This window comes from Lithobates pipiens, unplaced genomic scaffold (assembly GCF_037356315.1).
Source record: "Lithobates pipiens isolate NorthernLeopardFrog02 unplaced genomic scaffold, aLitPip1_a1.2 Scaffold_18, whole genome shotgun sequence".
Taxonomy (NCBI): domain Eukaryota; kingdom Metazoa; phylum Chordata; class Amphibia; order Anura; family Ranidae; genus Lithobates; species Lithobates pipiens.
In genome coordinates, this window is record NW_027507758.1 from 210,814,552 (window position 1) to 210,837,630 (window position 23,079).

General features: G+C 44.0%; 1 protein-coding gene across 5 annotated transcripts in view; it reads left to right on the plus strand.

The window, feature by feature from the left end:
• The window catches only part of ARID4B (AT-rich interaction domain 4B), a 2,504,499-nt gene that overhangs the window by 1,488,014 nt on the left and 993,406 nt on the right, over positions 1-23,079 (plus strand). For all 5 annotated transcript variants that reach the window (XM_077486552.1, XM_077486551.1, XM_077486548.1 and 2 more), the window contains one exon: positions 10,351-10,464. In XM_077486552.1, coding sequence (XP_077342678.1) covers positions 10,351-10,464 — 114 coding nt within the window. The remainder of the gene's footprint in view (positions 1-10,350; positions 10,465-23,079) is intronic.

The following is a 23,079-nucleotide window of genomic DNA, read 5'->3' on the forward strand; positions in this document are numbered from 1 at the left end:
TCATGTGTTGTAAATCTGCTGTTTTGTAATAGATTGTCTGTTAGCGTTTTGTCTGGCTAATTCAATGGGAGAGTATTGGTAGGGGGAGGGGGGGATGATGGGTGTAGGTAGGTTTAAGATAGGCTGGTTTCGTGCTATATAACTAGTGATTGGGAACAGTGTAATCCGACGATGAGGATAGACCTGCTATCCTGTCTTGAAGGAGTGTTTAACTGTCGGAGAGAGTCAGTACATCTCTAACGTCTGTACTGTTGTGGGGTGTGGTAGAACTTGTGAAGATGGTTTTGGTATTTGTGTAGTGAGTATAGGATCAGAAATCCGTAGCTACTCATAAGGTCATTATGGATAGTAAGGTATTTGGGAGAACCAACAATATTACAAGGGACATAAGCACGGGGGATAGTGAGATGCTGAGTAGGTTTTCAGCGTGTCCAGATTTTGCTTAGTACAGCTTGTGGTGTAGAATTAGCATTTAGTAGCGTTTTATTGCAAGTAGGGTAAGAGAAAGGTGAATATGTCTGTATGTTCAGATCCTCTAAAAAGGTACCCCTATAGTATTATATGCTTGTAGTCAGAAGCGTGAGAGTGTGTAACACCTGACGAGGCTATATAAAGTACAGTATAGGCCTGCATAAGTAGAGTATATAGATAACTTATAAAGAACAAATAACAATTTTAAAAGAGAAAAACGGAAACATAAATTCAAAATCCACAGTCATGAATACAGAATGAGATAAGACAATAGCTTGATGGGTACCGCCTGTATCCCCTACACCCAGCTATATGCAGTGACCTCCTAATCATGAGGACGCCTGTGAGCTTGACTACCCTGTGGATGGGTATGTGAAGGGGTAGATATTTTGCCATGCTGGGTGCTCGGGTGACAGGATGCACTTCCAGAAGCGCATGACCACTAGGGAACCTCATCTATGATAATTGCATTTGTCAATGTGGTCCAGCTGTCTAAGTACAAAGACTACACTCAGTGAAAAGGGACCCTTTTGTACCGCTATGTTGAGTTAAACTGGTTTCGCATGTGGAAAGGGCAATGAAAGATATGTACTGGTTTAATTCCCTGACCAGGATATATAGTCTTTACCACCTTTCGGTAGGTTGCATCATCTAAACCTATAGTATTTAGAGTATAAATTCTGCTTCCTCGGATGCAAGAACCGAGGAAATTTTAATTAAGACAGTCTGACCAATGTCAACAGGGTCTGAGTCTCTTTTAGCTGATTCTAGTAGGTTTCTTGAGTCAAGGGAATTTTGGCAACCTTTGGGCTTGCACAGTGATGAAAGCTTTTGCTGTAGCTTACCCTGTAGATAGGAATGAAGATATTGTCTGTAAACGTGTGAACGCAAAGGTTGCAGGATTTCCCAGCTTACAGAGATGATATCGTATCAGGTGTGTATAAAGAGAGTGCGACATACCTCAAGTTCAGGGGATACATAGTCGATTACACGAGGTGACATGTGTAGCTTGCAGATGAACAAACGTTGTTGAGCTTACCAAACTGACATGACCGTCTACTATGGTAATACTGTAGATGCGTAGGCCAAACAGTGTAGTTGAGCGGTAGGGCCTGTCTGTCCAACCCTAAGTTTGTGAATACGATTAACAAGTTTCAGTCTTTTCTTGGTGAAGCCGGGACACTACCTTCTCTCGGGGAGCGTCGGTTAGCTGGTGTAGGCGAGACGCAGTTGGAGAGTCGTCGACGTCTGGTAGATGATGGGTTGTCGCGTTGTTGAATTTCCATCTGTTCCTCATGTTGCGGAGTGTCGAAGCGTGCTTCATGATGCCAATCTGGGATGACTATTGGAGAAATACCCAGGCTTCTGCAAAATGTGGCTGTGTCCCCGGGGTTTCGTATGAACGCATTTCTTCCATCAGAGCCCGCTTGTAAGCAGAAGGGGAACTTCCACCTATATCTGATATTTCTCTCTCTCCGGGCGTCTAGGATCGGGCGCAGGGTTCTTCTTTTTTGTAGAGTGATTTGGGACAAATCCTGATATAGTTTGATTTCTGCCCCTTGAAATAGAATATATCTTTAAATATTGTATCCTAAAAAAAGGAAAAAAGGGGAGCAGGGGTTTTTTATACGGTACAATTTATAGAGAAACAGAGATTTCTTTTAAAAGAATTCATAACTTTTTTATTTAGAAATGTATTAAAAATATGTTTAGTAAAGACAATAACAGCAAATACACTCATTGTACAGAAAATGCATGGCATAGAGTATAGGGGATCCTGAAAGTGTAAGGCCGCGTACACACGCGGGGACTGTTCGCTGAAACTTTGTTCGTCAAACAGTTGCCGCAACAGTCCGCTCAAAATTTGCATGAGCGGACTTGCCCACACACGAGCGGACTGTTTCAGCGAACTGTTTGCCAAACAGTTCGCTCAACTTTTGAAATGAACGGACTCGCCCACGTAAGGCGGAGGCAAGTCCGCCCATTTCGAGCGCATGTACAGGTAGGCGGGGCCCGCGAAGGAGACGTCGCGGGCACCGCCGCCTGGAATGGACTTAAAGGGACACCCAACGCCGAAAAAAATCGGCGTGGGGGTTCCCCCAAAGTCCACAACAGACCCTTGTCCGAGCACGCTACCCGGCCGGCCAGGAAAGGGGGGGCGAGCGAGCGCGCCCCCCCTCCTGAGCCGTACCAGGCCGCGTGCCCTCAACATGGGGGGTGCCTTGGGGAAGGGGGGGCCGTGCGGCCCCCCCACCCCAAAGCACCTTGTCCCCATGTTGATGAAGACAAGGGCCTCTTCCCGACAACCCTGGCCGTTGGTTGTCGGGGTCTGCGGGCGGGGGGCTTATCGGAATCCGGGAGTCCCCTTTAAGAAGGGGGCCCCCGGATACCGGCCCCCCACCCTATGTGAATGTGTATGGGGTACAATGTACCCCTACCCATTCACCTGTAAAATAAAAGTACCCAAAAAAAAAACACAACACACGAGAAAAAATATTTTATTGCACAGCTCCGGGGGTCTTCCGTCTTCGGGGGTCTTCTCGCCGGACTCCGCCGCTATCTTCGTGTAGCTCTTTTGCTAGCGGAGGAGTCCGGCTTTCTTCCTCCCCGCCGCTGGCCTCTTCTCCCGACTTCGGGGGTCTTGTCCCCCTCTTCGGTTCTTCTGCCGGGCCACCGCGCCTTCTTATAGCTCTTTTACAGGCGGTGGCCCGGTCTTCTGTCGCCGCCGCCTTCCGTTCTTCTGCCGGGCCACCGCGCCTTCTTATAGCTCTTTTGCAGGCGGTGGCCCGGTCTTCTGTCGCCGTCGCCGCCTTCCGTTCTTCTTCTTCTTCTTCTTGTTCTTCTTCTTCTTCTCCAGGAGATGTTGACACGACGCTCTCTCCGGCCGGAATGCCAGAGCCGCCCTGCGCTGCCACTTATATAGTGCCAATGGGGCGGTGTCACATGGTATATGTCACATGGGTTGGTCACATGGGTTGATGTCACATGGGGACTATGACATCGTAAGGGGGCGGGATCACCATGTGACATCAACCCATGTGACCAACCCATGTGACCAACCCATGTGACATATACCATGTGACACCGCCCCATTGGCACTATATAAGTGGCAGCGCAGGGCGGCTCTGGCATTCCGGCCGGAGAGAGCGTCGTGTCAACATCTCCTGGAGAAGAAGAAGAAGAACAAGAAGAACAAGAAGAAGAAGAAGAACGGAAGGCGGCGACGGCGACAGCGGCGACAGAAGACCGGGCCACCGCCTGCAAAAGAGCTATAAGAAGGCGCGGTGGCCCGGCAGAAGAACGGAAGGCGGCGGCGACAGAAGACCGGGCCACCGCCTGTAAAAGAGCTATAAGAAGGCGTGGTGGCCCGGCAGAAGAACCGAAGAGGGGGACAAGACCCCCGAAGTCGGGAGAAGAGGCCGGCGGCGGGGAGGAAGAAAGCCGGACTCCTCCGCTAGCAAAAGAGCTACAAGAAGATAGCGGAGGAGTCCGGCGAGAAGACCCCCGAAGACGGAAGACCCCCGGAGCTGTGCAATAAAATATTTTTTCTCGTGTGTTGTGTTTTTTTTTTGGGTACTTTTATTTTACAGGTGAATGGGTAGGGGTACATTGTACCCCATACTCATTCACATAGGGTGGGGGGCCGGTATCCGGGGGCCCCCTTCTTAAAGGGGGCTCCCGGATTCCGATAAGCCCCCCGCCCGCAGACCCCGACAACCAACGGCCAGGGTTGTCGGGAAGAGGCCCTTGTCCTCATCAACATGGGGACAAGGTGCTTTGGGGTGGGGGGGCCGCGCAGCCCCCCCTTCCCCAAGGCACCCCCCATGTTGAGGGCACGCGGCCTGGTACGGCTCAGGAGGGGGGCGCGCTCGCTCGCCCCCCTTTCCTGGCCGGCCGGGTAGCGTGCCCTCAACATGGGGGGTGCCTTGGGGAAGGGGGGGCCGCGCGGCCCCCCCACCCCAAAGCACCTTGTCCCCATGTTGATGAGGACAAGGGCCTCTTCCCGACAACCCTGGCCGTTGGTTGTCGGGGTCTGCGGGCAGGGGGCTTATCGGAATCCGGGAGACAAGGGTCTGTTGTGGACTTTGGGGGGACCCCCACGCCGATTTTTTTCGGCGTTGGGGTTCCCCTTTAAGTCCATTCCAGGCGGCGGAGCCCGCGACGGAGCCGCGTGCCCCAACAGACCCTTGCCCCGCCTACCTTCACACGCGCTCGAAATGAGCAGACTTTCCTCCGAGCGGGAACAGTTTGCTCATTTCGAAAGTAGCCTACACACGGGCGGACTGTTCGCTCAAACAAAGTTTCAGCGGACAGTTTTTCGGAATTTCCGAAAGACTTTGTCCGTCAAACTGTCCGCTGAAACTGTCCGCTGAAAGCCCACACACGAGCGGACTGTCCGCTGAAACACTGTTCAGCGGACAAAGTTGGGCGAACAGTCCGCCCGTGCCTTAGTTGCTGAGACTGATCGTACTTCCTCCCGACATGTTTCGCATTTGTGCTTCTTCAGGGGAGTATGCAACTAACAATAACATAAAGAAAAAGTTTAAGAGTACAGAATGTACATATGTGCCGTACAGTTAAATGCATATATAATACAGGACATTTTTAATATATAAAAAATAGTCTCAATGTGCTTAGTCCAAGGAGGTGCAATGCTTACCCAGGTATGTAAATTCCAAGCATCGCAACACACAAGCCAATAGATAGTGGAATGGATGGCAAGAATTGTGGGACAGGATCAAATGTTAAAAACACCCTAGCCCAATGCAGGGCATAGATGGAGGTAAGCAAGCGCTACAAAAATCAAAAACAAAATTAGAAATGAATACTAAGTTTGCAAATTTTATACAGATATTGAGAAGTGTTACATTGTAACAGGAAAAGTAAGCGATATAATTCCCTCAGTTATATGAGGGGGTTGGGGCTGAAGAAAAAAGCCTCCATATTAAGACAAAAAATACTGATTATTTAAGGAATTATAATTAGAATTAAGCCTGATTAATGTATAAATTGTAAGTAGTAACTGTTTGGAATATATAACTAGTACGCTGTAAAAGAGAATAAAATTGTTTTTACCTGCAGTAATGGTAAGAGATGAGAGGATTAATTCCATGTAATGATATTGATGCAATACAAATGCAACAGATCACAATGAACAAATCAATCGACTCATTACAGTGTTTTTTGTAAGCTACAGAGTGCAGCGCTATGCTGCCACTCTAAGCTTGCTGAACCTACAAGCAAATAAGAGGAAGAATAAATAAGTATGTATAAATAAGAAAAGGTGTTACAGCGGTATAAAGTTAAACTGAGGAAGTATGTTTACCAAAACAAGAAGATTCAGCGTAGCGGCAATGTCTGTGTTGAACCTGCAGTGCTAGTGAAATGACAGCGCTGCTTTTTAAATCCCCCATCCATCGAGCCGGCGTCTGACGTCACCGGCTCGATGCGGACAGCCATAGGGGGAGACAATGAGCATGTGCAAAGCCCGTCGAATCGACGTTTAAACTACCATCCCCATAATGCCTCAGTGCTACCACGAGGTCCGTTTAGATGGATACTGATGGAAATGGGGCTGCGCTGGCTCTCCACCCTAAAAGGGGCGGGAAGAAAAAAGCTTTCACAGAGGCAGATAGAGCGGCGATTATCATGGCTTCTAACCCAAAGGGGATTACATGCCCATGTCCACCCCGAATCGGGAGCCACTTGGGGGAATGACCCAGCGGCGCCCTTGGGTGTCCATATGCCTTTACATACTTGGAGCCAGGGGGGAAGAAAACAAAGGATCCAGTCCCATACCACTGAATAATAAGGCTTAGGAATGCGGTGCGAGGAAGAAGGGAAAAAGCCAAGCTCCTCAATGTGGATGGGACTCATAGAGAGCAACAGAGATCCCTAAATGCGCAAACCATGATACCCATCTTGGGCCAAGCAAAATGAGACAAAAAAACATTATAGTACATGTGAAGCAATAATAATTAGAATTAACATTATTGTTATACAAAAATATTTTGAATATAACATGGACATGACAATAAAGAAAATAAAAAAGAATAATAGAACATAACAAACTAGAAAAGGGGCGAAAGAGGGGAAGGAAAGGGAAGGGGAAAGGAAAGGATAAACAGAAAAGGGGAAAGATATCACTTCTCTATCTTGAAACCAGGCTCCACGGAGGCTCACAGCTGAGGCGGGAGGGTCCATAAAAAAGACAAACAAAAGTTAGCTATAAAAAAGATCTATAGCTTATATTTTCATTAAAACCAGGATATTTTGTAGCTTTTAGGGTAAAGATCCACTTAGCTTCAGTTTGTAAGAGAAGCTTGTCCACTGAGCCACCTCGTGAGTTTAGAGGTATGTGGGCCAGGGCTGTAAATCGGATCCAATTGGGGTCAAATGCGTGATGAATGCCAATATGCCTGCTTATGGCTGTGATTATTTTTTTATTGAGAATAGGTTTGATGTGGTCTTTTATACGAATAGAGAATAGTCTTTTGGTTTTACCAACGTAAAATCCTCCACAGCGGCATTGGGCTAAATATACAACGCCTGGAGTGGAACATGTGACGTGGAATTTTGGAACAAACAAACTGCCATTTGGTAGTCTGATCTTTCGAGAATTGTATATATAGGGACACATGTCACATTGCCCGCATGAATAAGTACCTGGTTGTTTAGGTTTAATTTCCCCTGAAGAGTCCTGAAAGTGGCTTCTGACTAAACTGTCCTTAAGTGATTGAGGTCTCATATAAGTGATTGATGGTACATCATTTATATACTGGTTGACAATAGGGTCAGCTTTTAGGAGCGGCCAAAACTTTTTAATTATGGCACGAAAAGAATGATGTTGGTTAGAGTATTTTGTAATAATGCGTACTTTATTATCCAAATTTTTTTGGTTATTGGAGAAGAGAAGGGAAGTCCTATCTTTATTTTTTACTCTATTATATGACTTTTTCAAAGATACATGACTGTATCCACGTGCTCTAAGTCTTCTGTATAAGTCATTGGCTGCAAACTCGAAGTCCGAGTCAGTACTACAGTTGCGTTTAGCCCTTAAATATTGGCTATAGGGGATGCTCTTGAGAAGAGGTTTTGGATGAAAGCTTGTCGCATGCAAGACCGTGTTGCCAGCAGTGGGCTTTCTATATAGAGCAGAATACAAATGTCCGGTGGCATCGATTTTAATAGTCAGATCCAAAAATTCGATAGACTTTTGACTGTAATTTAACGTAAACTTTAAATTGAATGGATTCACTGAGAGTAAATTAAAGAAAAACAATAGATCTGATTCTGATCCTGACCAAAAAAATAAAATATCATCGATATACCTGTACCAGGCTATGATGTTGTTTAGAAAAGGGACAAGGTCTTCACGCGCGAAGGTGTCTTTTTTCCACCCCCCCAGGTACAGGTTGGCATATGATGGGGCACACTTGGTCCCCATCGCAACCCCCTGCACCTGGAGGTAGTGGGATTGATTAAATTGAAACACATTATGCTTTAAAATAAAATCCAATAACTTCATAACAAATTCGTTATAAGCAAAAAAGTTTGAACCTCTTTCTTGCAGATAGGAGCGTATTATTTGTAAACCTTTGGTATGTGGTATAGCATTATACAGACATTCCACGTCAATGGAGACCAGCCAAGACTGTGCCGGTAGGTTGATACCCTCGAGTGTCTTTAAGAGATCGATGGTATCCTTCACATAAGAGAAAAGGGAAATGACATGCGGTGTGAGATGTTTATCTACAAGACTGCTCGCGTTTTCTGTCAAACTTTCACAGCTGGAAATGATAGGGCGTCCTGGAGGGTCAGTTAATGATTTGTGCACCTTAGGAAGGGCATAGAAAGTAGCAATTTTTGGATCTTTAATATTTAAAAAGTCCCATGTGCCTTTATCTATGGTACCTGATTTGTATGCATTGAAAATGATCGAACGGTATTGTGTGTCAAAATGAGAAATTAGAGACACAGAAATTGGTCGATACCAATCGGAATTGTGGAGGATCTTATTACACATAGTGAGATATTGTGAGGTATTCATAATTACAATGTTTCCGCCTTTATCCGCAGGTTTTATAACTATATTTGGATTAGTTTTGAGTTGTTTTAATGCCGTCAATTGGTCTTGCGTTAAATTATGTTTGTTAATCGATGGGAAATGAATCTGTTCGATTGCCTGACATACTTGTTGGGTAAAAGCCCAAATATTGGGATTTGTGTTTAGGAGTGGGAAGTTTTTGGACTTAGGTTTAAACGTTTCTAGAGGGGGGAAAGAAACTGACTGCACCGACAAGCCAGTAGGGGAGGTAATCATCTCATCGTCAGGGGGTACTTGGCCCTCTTCCCATAAATCCATCAGATTAGAGAGGGCTTGTTGGTCAGCAATATTTGCCTCATTGGTGAGTTTTGATGTATTAGTTTGTACAGTAGATTGATTAGGCTTATGAAAAAGGGTTCTGAATATCAATTTTCGTGCGAATAAATGTATATCCTTTATCAGAGAAAATTTATCCGAACTTGAATCGGGACAGAAGGTCAGTCCTAGTTTCAGAACATCAAGTTCATGACTAGTAAGGGCATAAGAAGATAAATTGACGATAGACAGTTCGGTCCCTGAACTAGATTCTGGGTTAGTAGAAGGAGATTGAATTAAATATTGGGTGGTTGGAGGGATTCTTTCCCTAAAAAAATAGGGGCGATTCGGAGGTCCGCCGGTAGGGGAGCACCACTGGGTGAAATAATGATGTCGTTAGTGTTGGTGGTGGGTAGAGATAATGTGAGAGGGGCTGATTTTGTGGAAGAGGACGTGAGGGTAGTTGACATCGAAGTGTTACTGGAGGTGGAAATAGACAAAGATGTGTTAATAGGAGTGGGAGTAATAAGGGGTGGGGGTGGTGGTGGGTGATGGAACATCGTTAAGGGACGAACAGGAAATCCTTCCTTTTTTTAGGATACAATATTTGCAGAATCATTAGGGGATGAGGTACCTATAATAGTAATGTGTTTCTGGGATAGTGTGGACCAACTTATTTCTAGAATATATCTTTAGTCTAAAGTTGGTAAGGCAGCCAATGATGTCTCTTGGAGGATGCGTGTCTCTACCCCTGGGATAGGGATATCAAGGGGACCCCTGGGATAGGAATATCAAGGGGACGGCCTAGGAGATCATTAAATATGCTTGTCACTGCTTGGGGTATGTTCTCAGAAGCGATCGATTCAGGGAGACCTCTGATTCTAATATTGTGTCGGCGGCCCCTGTTGTCCAAATCTTCGATGTGCCTTTGCATATTTTGCATTTGGACAGTGTGTGCATTCAGGGAGCTCTGTGCTGTAGTAATGGCTTCTTTGTGGCGGTCAGTAGCTTCCTCCACTTCCTCAAGGCGACCAGCCACAGCATGTAAGTCTAATCTTAGCTCAGAGATAGCTGCAAACAGGGTGTTTTTGATATCAGCAGCTACTGCCCTAAGATCATCTAAGCTCAGGCTGCTTCTTGTTGAGGGCAGTGTGTCATCCGTGTGTGCGCCCATTTGCCTCGTGGGGATGCAGCTCACCTCACCGGAGGCCTGTGATACGGGACCTGAAGATCTCCGATATACTGCCTGGTAAGCTGTGCGTCGTGGCACCGCGGTGAACGCGAACGGGGTGCAGAGTGATCCCTGTCAGTTTTCCCCATGCTGGCTATATATGGGCTTCCCGCTAATGTAGTAGAGAGACCTCGGAGTAGCGGAGGAGAGAGTTCACGCAGCCATCTTCCTCCGGGTCCAGACCACGCTCCCATATTTTATTGCAAATATGTGTTTTCCGTATTCACATAAATTGTTTTGTCTTTAATTAGAAAGTACTTATCTGAAATATATTTTCTTAATTTAGGATTTCATTTTTGAAGAGCAATGATGAAGTCGAGGAGAATACTAATGACGAGGTAGAAGAAAATGAAGAGGAGGCATTTAAAAGTGACACACCAAGTATAAAACCCTATGTGCCGTAAGTAAGAGTTTAAATTTACAAAGAGCCAGTGCACCTTTAGAGAGTAACATATTAATTGAGATCTTCTTCTTCATGCATACATTAATTTGAGCATATAGAAGGAACTGACTTTAAATAGCCAAACATTTGTATGGCTTTCAGAGTAACCTTTAAGAAATTCACAATTTTTATATTCTAAATTTAAATCAACCTTTGGAAATCATGTACGGTTAAGAACCAGGACAACATGTTTGTTGCCAGTTAAGATTTTCTAAATTTAGTGCACATTAGAAATTTGTCTGCTTCTTTTTGACATTATGCAACAATTGTGAATACAGTAGGTGTTTATGGAATTGTATACACACCGTAATACGTATATTGAATGACATGGTTCAATGCACATAGATGCTCAAATAAGCATTATTTTTACCTTGGTTCTGCATCCATAATTCATTAGAGAACATAGAGCTCTTTCTTCCAACATGTGGTCATACTACTACCTACAGAAAACTTGGACACAATACTCAGACTCTTCTGCAACAATGCTCAATTCTCAACTCAATGGTACCAAAGCAGTGAATACCTGGAAAAGGATAATTGACCTTTACTAAGGCAACTTCCTAGCTGTGACAACAGACTAACACAATAATAAAGCACCCATTAGATGGAAGGGAGTTGCGTCTGCCAATGAAATACCGGAAAAACGAATTCATGTACAAAAATCCTATTTTCACCCAGAGTTTGTTGGAGGACATATTCTTTAACTTGTGGCACATCAAAAAGCAGTAACCTGAAAGTGAAGGATGAGTAGGGACAGAAAAATGGCTAATATGTCCATGTAACCCTACAAAAACGAAATGATCAGACTTTCACCTGCAGGACCTTCTATTTAAAGCTTACACCTGCCGATGCTGCCACATGCACCCTGTACAATTTTCAAAAGGTGTGGACTAAAGACCAAGTAGAAGCCTTATAAATAAATTGAGGTATAGAAATAGCTGGCAAAAGAAGTGCTCTGACTTGGTAGAATGAACAGTTGCAGAAAATGGGTGATTGTATTTTTCGAAAAATACCTGCAAAAGCAGTCTAGTCAGGGGACAACACAGGCGAAGTCAAAGCTCACCAGGTGCAGTGTCTCCTCCTCACACATGATTTAAACCTCTAAGTGCTGTACTACCGTGAAGCAATTGTGTGAATTGCACGGCATTCATGGGCTTAAATCAGGTGGGAGAAACATGTTGCCTCCTCACCACCTGTCAACACACATACACTCAGATCACTTTTCAGAGGAGTAGCAGTGCCTGCTGCACTTGTGAATGAGCCCTTAGTTGCATTCGGCAGCAGCACCCTTAGGACTCGTTCACACTATAGTTGGGGGGTGGTAAAATGTCATGGTATATAATAGAAGTATGGTTAAGTGCAGCAAACTCACAAGAAAGCTGCAGGCACACTGCACCCATTTTGTGCTTAAACCACAGTGCATCAGTGTGAAAGCAGGCCTATACCATACTATACCATTCTGGAGACCACTAGACCACTGATACTAACTGCACTTCACTAAGAGGTTAGTATCACTCCACATGGAACAGGAGGCAGCACTGTCTTTATAACTTTATAATCCCTCTGCATTGCACTCTGATGCTTTGGGGTGGTGGGTCAGCAAGCCCAGACCGAGATCTACCAGTCACTTGTCCGTGATCTACTAGTAGATCACTCCTGGTCTGGTAGATCCATCTGAATATGGCTACATTGAAAAAATATAGTAAAACAAAAGTAAGCTAATCCACACTCAAATAACATCTGTCCATAAAGGGTTAAAGTGCTTGTAAAGGTTTGTTATTTTTATTTTATTTTTAAATAACAAACGTGGTACACGTACTTGCTCTGTCCAATGGTTTTCTGGAGTGTCACGACAGAGCTCCTGGCTCCTCTTCATCGGGTGCCCCCACAGAGAGAAGCTTTCCATGGGGGCACCCGTGGGGGCTCGCGCCCAAGTACTGCTGCTGCATCCATTGAAACAGACAGCAGGATTTGATTAACAGAAATGGTTCCTGCTGCTATCAATCTATCCAATGAGGATCCGAGACAGCAGCTGGAGCTAAAAAGGGGGAGAAAAGGGGGGCCCTGGAGGGTAGCTGCAGCACAGAAGGTTTTTCATCAAGGTGAAAAACCTTGAGTGTTTACAGCTATTTTAATTACATAAATAAGGGTGCTGAAAGGATAGATTGGGTTCCCTCAAGAAAGACCAAGGAATATTCTATAAATAGGCAGCACTCCAAACAGCTATCTTTTTGGATTTCATATATTTATGAAGGAATGCAACATATAGAAATAGAATAATACATCAGAGTACATGATCAAGATCTCCCCTCAGTCCCCTTATCTAGACAAAGGCAAACTCTCTCAGCTAACAAGTATTCTATATATTTTATTAGAACAGGGAGGAGATCCAGGCTAAATGTACAGAAATTAACACACATGAATAGATGCCAGAAAAAAAAAAAACTTTCAGCTGGCATATAGAAACTTAGGACCAGGCAGAAGTGGGAACCATATTGTTTTGGCGTAAAAACCCCTTTCTCAAGTCAGATCCACTTGTCTGCATGTGGCATCAAAACCATTAAAATGCACAAAATGGCTCCAAAATTTAATAAACCTGCCTCTTCCTCTGGCTGGAGTAATGTCATAGCCAGTGCAGGAAATTTCACTTTAATTCTTTAATTATTTTACTTCTTGGTAAATTACAATTGCTCCTGTTTTGAGGGGGCAGCTTTGTGACCGTGTTTACCTTATAAAGTGAAAATAAAAAAATCTAGGATGGCCTAAATGGAGGCTTCTGATGAACCAAATGAACAGGGTTGAGATCTCATGGAGAACTGGTGGAACTGATAGGTGGGAACATGTGAATAACACTTTGAACAAACGAATCTAAAAAATAAGACTGTAGAGGCCATTGAAATAAGACCACTGTGCCTTTAAATCTGACCTGTAAGTATAAATATCAAATGAGTATTGCTACCTAATACTAAGTGTGATGAGAATAAGATAAACAAAGTGCTAATGTACTGTCATATAGATTATAAATAATAAACCATTAAAACATATATAAACACTACATAAAGTTTCCGAAATTAGTGCTCACTCGTGCAAAAGCATGTAATATGTCAAGTGCCATAAAAAGTCCATAAAGTACTGTGAAACAAAGTGTGACTTATGCCGCGTACACACGTATCAGACTATCTGGCAGACTTTCCGCTGGACTTTCCGAACAAGCTACCTGCCCACACATGGTACTTTTTGCGGCGGACTTGGTACGGCAGACTATGTCTGCCAGACTATCCGCTGTACTTTTGAAATGAACGGACTCACCCACACACACGGAGGAAAGTCCCCTCATTTTGAGAGCGTCTCCAGGTAGCCGGGACCAGGGAAGGAGGCGTCGCTGGCCCCGTCACCTGGTAAAGAGTTAAAGGGGAATCCCTACGCCGAAAAAACGGCATGGGGGTCCCCCCCCAGGTCCATATCAGACCCTTATCCGAGCGCACTACCCGACCAGCCAGAAAAGGGGATGGGGGCGAGCGAGCGCCCCCCCTCCTGAGCTGTACCAGGCCGCGTGCCCTCAACATGGGGGGGTGCCTTGGGGAAGGGGGGCCGTGCAGCCCCCCCACCCCAAAGCACCTTGTCCCTATGCTGATAAGGGCAAGGGCCTCTTCCCGACAACCCTGGCCGTTGGTTGTCGGGGTCTGCGGGTGGGGGCTTATCGGAATCCGTGAGCCCCCTTTAATTGAGTACCCCTACCCATTCACCTGTGAAAAAAATGTAAAAAAAAAACACAACACACAAGGGTTAAAATAGTTTATTGCACAGCTCCGGGGGTCTTCTTTCGTCTTCGGGGGTCTTCTCGCCGGACTTCTCCGCTATCTTCTGCTCTTTTGCTAGCTCTTTTACTAGCGGAGGAGCCTGGCTTTCTTAATTTTTAATTCACTGGCAAACCACACCGCTGTGCTCTAGGAGAGTCCCTTTAAGAGGGCTCACTTACCAGATATCGTTGACCCCCTTATGTAGCATAAGGTCTATATGCGCCAGTGTATATGTATGAAATCCGTCCTTCGCCATTTGCCTTTGGGAGATCACAGAATCAACAAAAAAAACATAAACTATTTGTAGAAAGCTCGGACAGATAAACAGACCAGTGAAAAATTAATTCAATACCATGTTTATTGATTAAAATTCCCATGTGATAAGTATTGCATTCACTTTTTACAGTGCCCTTCTGACACCCGAAATGACCAGCCAACTAGTATAAGGAAGTGCCACTGCTTCACAACATCCAGCAGCCAGTGGGCACTTCAAATGGCGGATGTGATGTCATAGACCGGAACTTATCCTGCCTGTTCCATACCTGACTGCAGAGAAGCTCAGAATTCCTAGCATCATGGGGTTATATCAAAGAGTATTGCCTATGCCTACAAATGCATTTTCTGCTTCCACAAACTACCTTGCAATAATACTGCGCGCCATTAGGTGCATTTGCAATGTTCACCATGACATATCATCTTTAACGCACTGTGGTGCACAGACAATTCTCCTTAGTCTAGGCATTGACAACTCAGGAAGTCTTCCTGACCATCACTCCTAAGCTGAGTGATGAAAGGAGACCATGTATTCCTCTTTAGCCACCAAGCTTTTTATTCTGTCTTGATGGTTGCTGTAAATCACTACAATGGGGTTGTTGGCCTGTGTTCTCACCAGATGACCCTCATCTCACCAAATGGACATTGGCGACCATGGCCACCATAACAGGCCCTGGTCTGGGGTTGGAGGCATTTTTCCCTATCCAGTGAGATTATGGATCTGTCTCATCTAGAACAGATTTTTCTTTGAAGGGTTTTCATGTCTATTTTCCAATGCAGTTGATTAAAAAAAGACTGTATATCCTAGAGCCCACAAGCAGCTATGTAGGAAGAAACATGATTAAACCAAAGGATCTGCTATCAAAAAGTGTACAGGATCAAACACAGGTCGACTTGGCATAGTTAGTCAATCACCAACATGCTACTGGTTCCCAAACAGCAAGACTGGTGCTTGGACATTAGTGAAAACTTAGGGAGCAGTGGCTAATCTGAAAGGAACGCCACAAATTGAAAGTTGAAGATCCCCACTGCAAATCACAGAACTTTCTGGTGGCCAGAGAGAAAATGGAAAAGTAAGAATCCTAAATATTTATCAAGACTAGGAAATCTCATTGCTGAAAAGAGATTATCAACAATTGCATGGTTCTTATGAAAAATGTCAGGTCTCAAAGGTGTTTAGAACCTTGAAGTCCACAATGAGATGAACAGAGTAGTTTCATTTGGGTGTGGTGAAAATAATTGTTAACAAAAAAACAGGAGCAGTCAATTTGATGCTAGCGCCTGTAGAGTTTGAAAAAAAAGGAAAGAGGGAGATTTGAAGCATAAAACCTTTTTGGGAGAAGAAGGGGAGAGCAAAAATATATATTTTTTTCTAGCAAATACCAATTCTTGTACCCAAAGTTGGATACAAGTACAAAAGTCAGTAATGTTAAGGAGACCTCTCCCCACTTTGTTAAGGGGCATAATGTCATGCACTGGATGGGTTGACCATAAATTTGAACGACAATACAGATTTTTGTGCGTGAGAGGAACACGTGTGCACCTAAAACTGAATGCCCCTCTGTATAAATGTGTTTTTGGGGAAGGTGAGTTTTTTTTTTATTCTCCATTTTTTATGTCATCCAGGGATAAACCAGAGAGGCATTTTTCTAGGAAAATTAGTTGTATCAGACTTTCCAGAAGCCTGATTCGCCGATCAGCTTTTTAGCTAGGGAATGCTACAAAAGGACACCACAGTTGACTTTTGCGCAGATAGACTTCACAAATATCCTACTACCTGTATGCTCTGTTCAGTCAGATCTACTAAATGTTGAGGACTGTTCTCAGCAACCAGATTAGTGGCTACCTGGGAGACCCAGGTTGAGGCAAGGGTGGGTTGAAACAGATGCAGCCATAGAAAAGGTTAGTCTGGCAAGTCTCTAGTTTATCTTCAGTGAGATTTCTGACTGTAACTGTAATAATAGTCGCCTTGTTTAGGTGGGAGACAGGTGGATCTATCACATCACAATTTCACCACCAAAGAAGTGAGTAAAGGGTGGAAAATTATTTACGAATGAAGAAAAGCCAGTCGAGCTGTATGTACTCTATCGAGTCTTTAGATTGTTAATGAGTGAGAAAAACAGCACATACAGGTTTGCAGGAACATTTGTTGGATGGGAAAAGGGATAGGTATTGGATTTGGGTGTTAAATGGTCTTCTCCAGACATATAACAAACATGTTAACATTTAATTATTTATTGAAAAATAGAAAAGAACATAAAGACATCATGCATAAAAATAGGGGAATAGCATACATACTATAATTAAAAGCAATGGTATGTATACAGCATGTCAAACGAAGATGTTACATTAAAATAGCCAATGTGTTTCCCGGTTAGTGTATGCAATTTTCAGGGCTTGCTTGCTTCGGAAAAAACTCAAAATCTTAAAGCCATCCAAGGCATTCAGATTAGGGGGAGACCTAAATTAACCTACATTACAGATAAAGACCCCATAATCAAGAGAACGGCCTCAGTTCTGGATAGACTATACTCTTCACTTATCTTAGAGAATATATAGAGCTTCATAGAGGCTTTGATTCGCTACCCTGATATACATGGTGGGTCCACCATCATCTGCTGACAGTCCCATCCCATGGAGTATTGTAAATATGGATATCAAATAGAATCCCTTATATGAGAATGTACAAAAAGGAGTGTTGTACTTATGTGGAAGCCATCCAACGTGGAAATAATCTGGGTCTTCCGAGGATCCCACACATTAGCATGTGGTATGCTGATGTGTGGGATCTTTGGGAGACCCAGAGGATGGGATGCCAGCAGATGATGATGGGCCCACCATGTATACAGGGGTAGCGAATCAAAGCTTCTATGGAGCTCTATATATTCTCTAGGATAAGTGAGGTGTATATTCCATCCAGAACTGAGGGTTCTGGATTATGTGGTCTTTACCTGTGATGTGGGTTCTTATTGGTCTCCCCCAATCCAAACGCCTTGGATGGCTTTAAGATTTTGAGTTTGTTTTAAAGCAAGAAAAGCCCTGAAGAAGTAGATACACAAACCACAAAACATGATGGCTAATTTAATTCCAATCGTTTTTATTGGTAATTTTTCAACATTAGCACAAAAGTGTAATACATTATGGAACGCCCACTTTGGCCCAACATATTAAGAAACTGGGTGCATACAGGAAAAAAGACAAAGTTAAACAGTCCAATAACTCTCGGACCCATGGGTGGCTTCCCACTCATTGGTCGGTTGGTCAGGTTACTGAAGAGGTAAAATCCGGACCGTAAGCCTGAGTATCATTTGCATCATCCCCAACAGGGGGAACTGTTGTGTAATATATAAAAAAAAAAATTAAGTGTGAAGAATTAATATGCACAGGGCATTTTGTGCTTAACTTCAAACATATTACTAACTGCTACCTGTTCCCTGACTTGGACTCATGCGAGCCCTTCACGTTATATTTATTAACTAAGTTGCTCCAGACGAACAATGGGTTTAAGGTTAATCCATTTTGTAGAATGAAAAAACGCCAGAGGGGGGAAGTATTAGGTAAAATGAGGGGAAAACCCGTAGAGAAGGAGATGGGAAAAGACATAAAAAAAGTGGTAGTTTCTATGTATCACGCTATGGCCCTGCTATACAGGGCGCTAGTCTCTCTCAAAAAATAGCAGGGGGTGTCTGGATCTACCACAAAAAATTCAATATATAATATTTAAATAATGTACAATTGCTCATTCACAATTTACTTATGAATGAGATTCTGGTGACCCAATTTGCATAAACGAAAAAATAGGAGATAGAGGTATCTCCAAAATAAGGTTACCACCGAACACTATAATCAATACAAAATTAATTTTAATTACAAAAAAGAAAATTCCACTACTTTAATTGAACATCAAAGGAAAAGAAGGTTTTACAAAAATCACAGACTCATTTAAAAAACATTGACAACGTTGTCAATTTCTTTAAAAATAAACAGACGGGGCCGCGGCTGCATCCATCACACGCATACCACAGTCACCATCATGGGCGTCCGCAGGTAGGGGCAAGGGGGGTCAAGTGCCCCCTCCCCCGGAATCAGAGATCTGATCTTAAATTCAGCACAGTCACTATCAGGGTGGGGGCAGCCAGTAGGGTGACACCATCAAGGCCCCCACCCCCCCCCCCCATCAGTGTAGTGTGACTTGGGGCTTTTTTTCCTGCTCGATCCAGCAGAGAACTCAGCGGCACTGTGACAGGAGAAAGGTGAGCTGCAGGCTATAGAGGGTTTCTCCGGCTCTCCCCCCTTTTCTCCTGTCAGGGAGAAGAGACAGCGGCTCTCACCAGGCTCCCTGCCCAGCTTCCTGCCCACTCCGTTCCTTCCCTATTGGCCGTAACTGAGGACCAATCAAAGGAGACTTGGAGAGGAGAGCATCATGGGACATGTAGTCCCAAAAATTGACGGCCCCATTTTCCACAGGGAGGAGGCTACAGCTCGATCAAGAGAGAGATTGAGAGACTGCAGCCTGGAAAAAAAGCTAAAGGAGAGAGCGCTACAGGACAAAGAATGAGGAGTGTACCGGACGGAGGCCAGAGAGGGAGCCACACTGCCCAGCACCACCAGCGAGAGAAAGACTGAGCCACTACCAGGGCACAGACATACACTACTGACCAGAGTTTGAGTAAGCGATCGTCCAGCCGGAGAGATCACTGCTGTAGTTTTGCTGGGTCTGGTAAGAGGGCCTGTTGGCCATTATCCATTACTTACCCTAGGGACTGTACTACGTCTGCAGTCTCTGACCATGATAATGCAATAATGAGGTGGTGCATGGGTGACCCTAAAATTATGCCCCCCCCCCCCCTCCGAAAAAAGTTCTGCAGACGCCCTTGGTCACCATCTCTAAAGTAATAATGCTGAATTAATACTATAGTGTCCAAAGGAACATCTATCCACAAGGTTCAGTCATTAACGGGTGGTATATCTGGTATACTGGGTGGGTGAACAACTGACCGAGTGTTTTTCCACTTCAATGAATGTCTCTGCCATAAAGTATTTCAATATACAGCTATTGGTGGTAGCACAGGGAGCAGCTTCTTTACGATTATTATTTTTAAAAGGTACACATAGATCTATAGAGTGACCATTAAGTTATGAATAGTTAATTTTCCGGGAGAGTACTGGGAGTGGGGGATGTATTTTCAATGCCAAGCAATATCAAAAAACACAACTTATGATACTCTCACCATCTCCACTGTATTGCTCTCCCATCCATCAAGCATATTCCTCTACCCCGTGTTGTCTCCAGATAAGGAGCGGCTGCTATGGTTTATATTATTATTGGATTGCACTATAGATACATCTTTCCACGTCAACTCGGTCAGTTTTTCACCCACCCAGTATACCAGATATTCCACCCGTTAATGACTGAACCTAGTGGATAGATGTTCCTTTGGACACTATAGTATTCAGCATTATTACTTTAGGGATGGTGACTGTGGTATGAATGTAATGGATGCAGCCGCGGCCCCGTCTGTTTGTTTTTAAACAAATTGACAACGTTGTCAATGTTTTTTAAATAAGTCTGTGATTTTTGTAAAACCTTCCTTTCCTTTGGTGTGCAATTAACTAAAGTTCTTTTATGTAAGTAAAATTAATTTCTCTTTTATTCACCGACTGACACAGTTCCTCTCTTTAGCCATTAGGTTATTACGCCACCTTTAGGAGAGGACTAGGCATAACATGTTAATATGTAATGAAAAAACTCAGAACTTCTAGTTCCGCCCAAGGGGCAGTCCTTTAAAGCGGGAGTCCACCGGGACTCCGCGTTTTTTTATTTTTTTTAAAAGCCAGCAGCTACAAATACTGCAGCTGCTGACTTTTAAAATAGTGACACTTACCTGTCCAGCGCGCCCGCGATGTCGGCACCCGAAGCCGATCGCTAGGTCGTCTGTCGGGTCCTGCCGCCGCCATCTTGGGTATGGGAATCAGGAAATGGAGCCTTTCGGCTTCATTTCCCGCCTCCCTACTGCGCATGCGCGAGCCGTGCGGCGCAATCCGGACGGTCCCCGCTGCCTCTGGGAACTGTGTGTTTCCCAGCAGGCAGCGGGGCAATTGCGCAAAGGGGCGGGCAGTTGTGGAAAGGGGCGTAATCTACGCCCCTTTCCGCAGACAGCTATCCCGGAAGTGGGTGCAGTTACCTGGATTATCCAGGTAACTGCACCCCCCTCCCCCCTGAAAGGTGCCAATTGTGGCGCCGGAGGGGGGGGGATTCCGATGAGCGGAGGTCCATTTTAGGATGGACCTCCGCTTTAAGTAACAACCCCTCAGCCTGCCATGCAGCTTCAGTTTTATTTTGCCTAGTGAAGAAGGACCTAGGAACCCTGCGGGCCCATTGGCCCATGTTTTTTTATCTGCAGAAGCTTTGCTTTTTGCTGAAGACTACAGATCCTGTGATCTGCTATCAACAGCGTATTACTGGAACCATATTCTGTGGTTTGATGAGACCAAGATAAACTTATATGGTTCAGATGGTGTCAAACGTGTGTGGCCACAACCAGGTGAGGAGTACAAAGACAAGTGTGTCTTGTCTACAGTCAAGAATGGTGGTGGGGTGTATTTTTATGAGTAGGTAAGCAAAATCTTAGACAAAAGTGTGTGGCTGTGTATATAGTATACTTGGATTTTGCAAAAGCGGTTGACACGGTTCCCCACACATGGCTAATGTGGAGTGGCGTCCCGTTCATTTGGGGCGCATGGGCGCCGCTCCCCCTAGCCATGCGCCCTGTCGCCTAATCTACATGCAGGGCTATATTTTTTTAAGCATGTGATTAGAGCCAGAATCTCCTAAAGGGCTTAAAAAAAAGGGTGGGCTTGGGGTGCAGAGCCCTGAGCCCACCCAGTTGTGTGACAATAGCGAATTAATATTCACCATTGTCACACTGATCCTCCTGACCTGTCACCCAATTGGCTGAAAGGACAGCCGATCCTATTGGACGCCTAGGAGAATGAGGGAGGAGATGCACAGCAGAAGCTGCCGTGATGCAGAGGAGGAGCAGACTAAAAAAAAACACCAGCCGCCACTGCTAATGTGTACGGTAAAGTCTGCAGACTTGGAAAAGTAATTTCTCTTATATTCTCTTATATCCTCTCTTAGCCATTGGGTTGTTACGCCCACCGTACTAGGCATTACTTGTTATGTAACGCACAGAACTTTCCAGTTCCGCCCAGGGGGCAGTCCCCCAGGTAACAACCCTCCAGCCTGCCATGCAGTCATGAGTTTTATTTTGCCTAGTGAAGGAGAAGGACCTAGGAACCCATCGATCTGTCTTTTTTCTGTCTGCGGATGCTTGGCTTTTTGCTCAAGACTATAGATCCTGTGATCTACTATCAACAGCCGGCTGGGTAACAGGCTGGATACCCTTATCCTTGTAGTCTCCCCAGCCTGGCCAGCGAGTGTGTGCAGACCAGAGCTACATGCTGGGTCAGCCACGATGTACCTCAGCTCCAGAGTTGGTCGGTGAGCGTTAATGCTCCGGGGCACACATATGGCCGGGCTACTGATGTCTGTGTCACAGTTCACAGTTTATTTGGGAAAAAGGAACCCAAACATAGGGAGGATGGGACATTAACAGGGCAATATTTTAATTAACGAGATGTAGAAAATTATTATTTTTAGGAAAATATAAAAATATGTATTTATTATAACAATTCAGTAAAACAAAGCCAGCCTTATTAGATATACAAGGATGTTACATATAATATGAGGTCCACATAGTAGTTCAGTTAAGATGCTTGTAATCACTTATCCCGACATGTTTTGCAACCGCTTCCTCAGGGGATATACAAGCTAACAAATAAATAACAAATAAATGACATAAAGGTAAGTCAATTAGCAACAAAATACATTCAAAATACAAATTCAAACCAATAATATTTTTTTTTATTAAATATATGAATATAAACATGGCCAGAGCTTTAAGTAGAGGAGTGTGCTTATCCTTACTCCACAACTATATTTCCTGCATAAAGAAACCATCCAGGTATTGTAAAAAAGAGTGCACAGGCACCGCATTAGATAGCCAAACATGCAGCAAAGGGAGCATAGACGGGGGCCAGTCTGGACAATAGAAAAAATCAGAAAAATGAATAGATATTTCTCAACAAGCCAATAAGCTCTATATTTTATATTTTCTAATATTGTTTTTAAGAAATAAATATAAAACCGAAAAATAACCTCCAGAAAAATTCTTCATTTTAATTATTTCTATAGTTATCTAAACTGTTATATCTGGAATAACAGACATTTAGGCCTTTATGGACTTGTAAGGATTAAAGGTATCTTATTTATAAAAAAGAGATTCTTCTTTTTTTTTTTAAATATATGTTATAGAGATATATTAATTACTTACATAGTTGCAAAAAATATAGCATTCAGTCCTTTATTCCACATGAACCAATAAGGATATCCTATAGCCACTTAAAGATGGAATACAGTGCTGTATATTAGCACCCA